This window comes from Camelina sativa, chromosome 12, assembly GCF_000633955.1.
Source record: "Camelina sativa cultivar DH55 chromosome 12, Cs, whole genome shotgun sequence".
NCBI classification, from domain to species: domain Eukaryota; kingdom Viridiplantae; phylum Streptophyta; class Magnoliopsida; order Brassicales; family Brassicaceae; genus Camelina; species Camelina sativa.
The window spans coordinates 1,200,152-1,204,153 of record NC_025696.1 but is presented as its reverse complement, the minus strand read 5'-3'; the positions used below and the strand labels follow the sequence as shown (position 1 = coordinate 1,204,153).

At 32.1% G+C, this 4,002-nt stretch overlaps 1 protein-coding gene across 2 annotated transcripts; it reads left to right on the top strand.

Moving 5' to 3' along the window:
• LOC104729383 (homeobox-leucine zipper protein HAT22) lies at nt 36-1,630 on the top strand. 2 transcript variants are annotated; one of them, XM_019233368.1, is made up of 4 exons: nt 36-635; nt 717-796; nt 917-1,093; nt 1,153-1,630. In XM_019233368.1, exons 1-4 carry the CDS (start codon nt 186-188, stop codon nt 1,202-1,204), a joined length of 759 nt encoding a protein of 252 aa, XP_019088913.1. In that variant the 5' UTR covers nt 36-185; the 3' UTR covers nt 1,205-1,630. The 2 variants fall into 2 exon arrangements, with proteins under 2 accessions (XP_019088913.1, XP_010446622.1); XM_010448320.2 differs by having other exon boundaries at nt 917-1,630.

The window sequence follows — 4,002 nt, the reverse complement described above, 5'->3', positions numbered from 1 at the left end:
AAATGCCTCTCTTCTCCTTCTTAAGAAGAAGGCTCTTGGTTTCATTTCGTCCCATAATCTTCCAAACTTCACCAAAATAAATTCTTAAGAAAGATTTATAAAAACTTTTTTTTTTTCTCTTCATAGTAATACTTCTCAAGATCTTAAAGATTTGATTAATAAGAAGAAACAAATACGAAGATCAAATGGGTTTTGATGATTCATGCAACACAGGTCTTGTTCTTGGTTTAAGCCTCTCACCAGCGTCTAATAACTACAATCATGCCATCAAGAAAGCTTCCGCCACCGTGGACCACCGTCTCATCAGGCTCGATCCGTCGTTGACTCTAAGCCTATCCGGTGAGAGTTACAAGACTAAAACTGTTGCCGGCGCCGGAGACCAGATTTGCCGGCAGACTTCTTCTCACAGCGGAATCTCATCTTTCTCGAGCGGAAGGGTAAAGAGAGAAAGAGAAATCTGCGGTGGCGACGGCGAAGAAGAGGCGGAGGAGACGACGGAGAGAGTAGTGAGTTCGAGAGTGAGTGATGATCATGACGATGAAGAAGGTGTTAGTGCTCGTAAAAAGCTTAGACTCACTAAACAACAATCTGCTCTTCTTGAAGATAGCTTCAAACTTCATAGCACCCTTAATCCCGTAAGTTTATTATTTCCTTAATATAATCTCTTCTTATTTACGTTAATCATATCCTTATTTAATTTTCTATGAAATTCACAGAAGCAAAAACAAACCCTTGCGAGACAGCTAAATCTTAGGCCTAGACAAGTTGAAGTATGGTTTCAAAACAGGAGAGCTAGGTAAATTTATTTTATTAAATTTTAATATCCGATATATATATATATATAGTATATAGTATTTCTTTTCTTTCTTTCTTTTTTTGGTTCTAAATTAATTTTGTTTTGAATAAATTTCGACAGGACAAAACTGAAGCAAACAGAAGTGGATTGTGAGTTTTTGAAGAAATGTTGTGAGACTCTAACGGATGAGAATAGAAGGCTTCAAAAGGAGCTTCAAGATCTTAAGGCTTTAAAACTGGCTCAACCGTTTTACATGCATATGCCGGCGGCAACTTTGACGATGTGCCCTTCTTGTGAGAGACTAGGCGGCAGCGGTGGTGGTGTAGGTGCCGGCGGAGGTACGGCAGCGGTTGATGGAGAAACGGCGAAAGGAGCTTTCTCCATCGTCACAAAGCCTCGTTTCTATAACCCTTTCACTAATCCTTCTGCAGCTTGTTAGTTACTTATTAATTAAATTTTTATTTTTGTTTGGGGGTTTTTTTTTTTCTTTTTTTCTTAAATCAAATTAGGAATTAGTTAGAAAGTAAAATTTCAGGAAAAAAATATTACGTAGAAATTGGGGGGAAATGGGGTATATAGTCTTTATATATAAGACTCTTCAACGATTCCACTTTATTTTTCGGTGGGATTGTTGTTGGTTGATGAAGAAAAAAATAGTTTGTAATTATATAAGTTTTAAATTTGTAGCGGAAATAGAAGAAGATATTAGGACTTTACTAATCCATCTTCTCTTGTTTGTTTTTCTTTCTTTCCTGCAAATATGTATTATGGTAGTATAATTTTGCTTGTAAAAAACATAAATATATATAAGTTTCGTACAACTTTGCAATGATTTATTACGTCTCCTTAACAAATGATTGTTCATTCATGCGACTATAATATTGATTTATAAATTTTCTATCGTCAATTAATCAATATGGGGTCATTTTCAGGGAAAAAAATATATTAATAATAATTCAATATGGTTTCTAATTTCAGTTCACACTAAAAACGACGTAAACAACTAAACACTGCTTCCTTATTTTATTGATTTTTAAATGTCCTAATGGATATTGATTCTACTAACAGGACGATTCGTGTATATATTTGTAAAAGTATCCACTAAAACTTTATAGTTTCAGAGTTTCTGCACTTTGATTAGCTAAAAAAACTCCCATATTGCTTAGCAACAAAAAAAACTCCAATATTCTTTACTAATCGTTCATCTAAATGAGACACTGATGCCAACTTGGTTTTGTTTTCAACCGTCGAACCCAAAAATGGAAATATAATTGACTGAAATATATTTCCCACCAATATAGAAAACACTTATAAGTATAACTAGATAGATGGAGAGAATTTCAAAACTTTAAGAAGGTAAAGAGATATCATCCGGTAAAGCCAAACGATCGATTTCATATTAAATCGATTTTGAAATAAACAAAAAAAAAAAAATCACATTTATTATTTGGCTCTAGATAAATCGATTATTTATTATTTTGTTTTTGTGTCTAAAGGTGGAAAAAATAAACTGAATATTTATTATTTTGTTTTTGTGTCTAAAGGTGGAAAAAAAAACTGAAAAATCATTTGATGGGTGTGAATGATTTTAAGTGAGAGAGATAAAGGGTGTGGGGCTAAGAGGTTAGCTCACGTGTATTGATACATCTCCTTAAACCATTTCAATTTTATCCAAAAAAATTACTACTAATTTAATTTATAAAAAAAATCTTAAACTATATATAACACAGACAAATTAGAAGAGCCAATACACATAATGCAAAAACGTGTTCACATATGTAGTCAGATATCATCCATAAAATAACAACGATAAAAAAACAAAAATATCATCATCGAATTACAAAGCTTCATCGCAAAGAAAAGAATTGTATTTAATGTAGATACGTTTTGTGGAATTATAGTAACATGTAAATAAACAAATAAATAATAAATGTTCGTGAAGATTTGAAGCAGTGACCAGTGAGATGCTCTCTATCTTTAAGGGGTAAGGTGGGACATGCTTCACGTGATTTTTCTCTTCATTTTTTCTTCTCGCGACCATGTCCATGTTGTAGAGATTATGGGATTTTAATTAATTAGTGTATGACTCTTCATGTTATACCTATATTTACTATACACGTATATTCAGTGTTTTAAATGAATACATGACAACGAGACGTATTTATTAACATATTTATGAAAATGACAGCAAGAAATATTCATAAAGTAAATTACGTGATTCACGAACACACACATACACATATAAATTAACCCTATTCATGAATCTTGCAATTTCAACACGTACATGCACAACATATTGAGTACTGTACAATTTAATTTTAAATTATGTTATTTTTTACTCGGACCGTTGTAAGTTTCAAATAAATAATTCTCGTATGTATAGTACATTTAATAGAAGCTGATATTGATCGTGACTGGACATTTAATAGAATCATTGAATTTTTCTAGGCTGTGAGTTAAAAGGACGTCGAAGTCTCCAAGATATGGCGTTGAGATTGATCTCCACAAGTAATATACCACTACTAATATGTATGATTGTTTTCATCTAAACTAATAGTAGTATTTGTGAAAGAAAAAAAAGAGTGTTTGTTCGAGAAAAAATAAGATAAAAAATAGTGAAAATTATCGTAGAAGAATGTAATGCATGCGTGATGATGGGGGACGGGTGAGATGACGAGAGAGTCCACAAGAAAATTTTAAGATCGGTGACCCTGAAATTATGGTGGTGGACCATTTAATGATGAGATGACTTTCCGGGGAAATCGGTGACTTTCTCGTAAACTCAATTCTTTTTTTACGGAATCATTCCTCCTTTTTTTTTGTTTCTTTGATAATTTTTTTTTCTTTTTTTTCTCTTTTTTTTTTCTTTTTTTTTTAAAATCTGATTACAATCAAGACTATATGATCCAAATATAAGTTTACGTAGTGTAGTGTGTTTTTCTTATACGGCATGTGTACTTATATGTTTTCGTCTACAATTTTCATGCATTATGACGAGTAGATTTCATATTTGCATTTACATAATAAAATTATTTCACTAGTACAAGCATTTGACAAATAACATAAAATATTTAATGTTCACTTTTGAAAATATGTATACGTGGTCATTTCGAAAAAATAATAATCGATCCTTCAAGCGAGAACAGAAGATTTTATATTAGGCAGGCAAGATTCTGATGAGACGTACTAAATCGGCGGCAATCGAT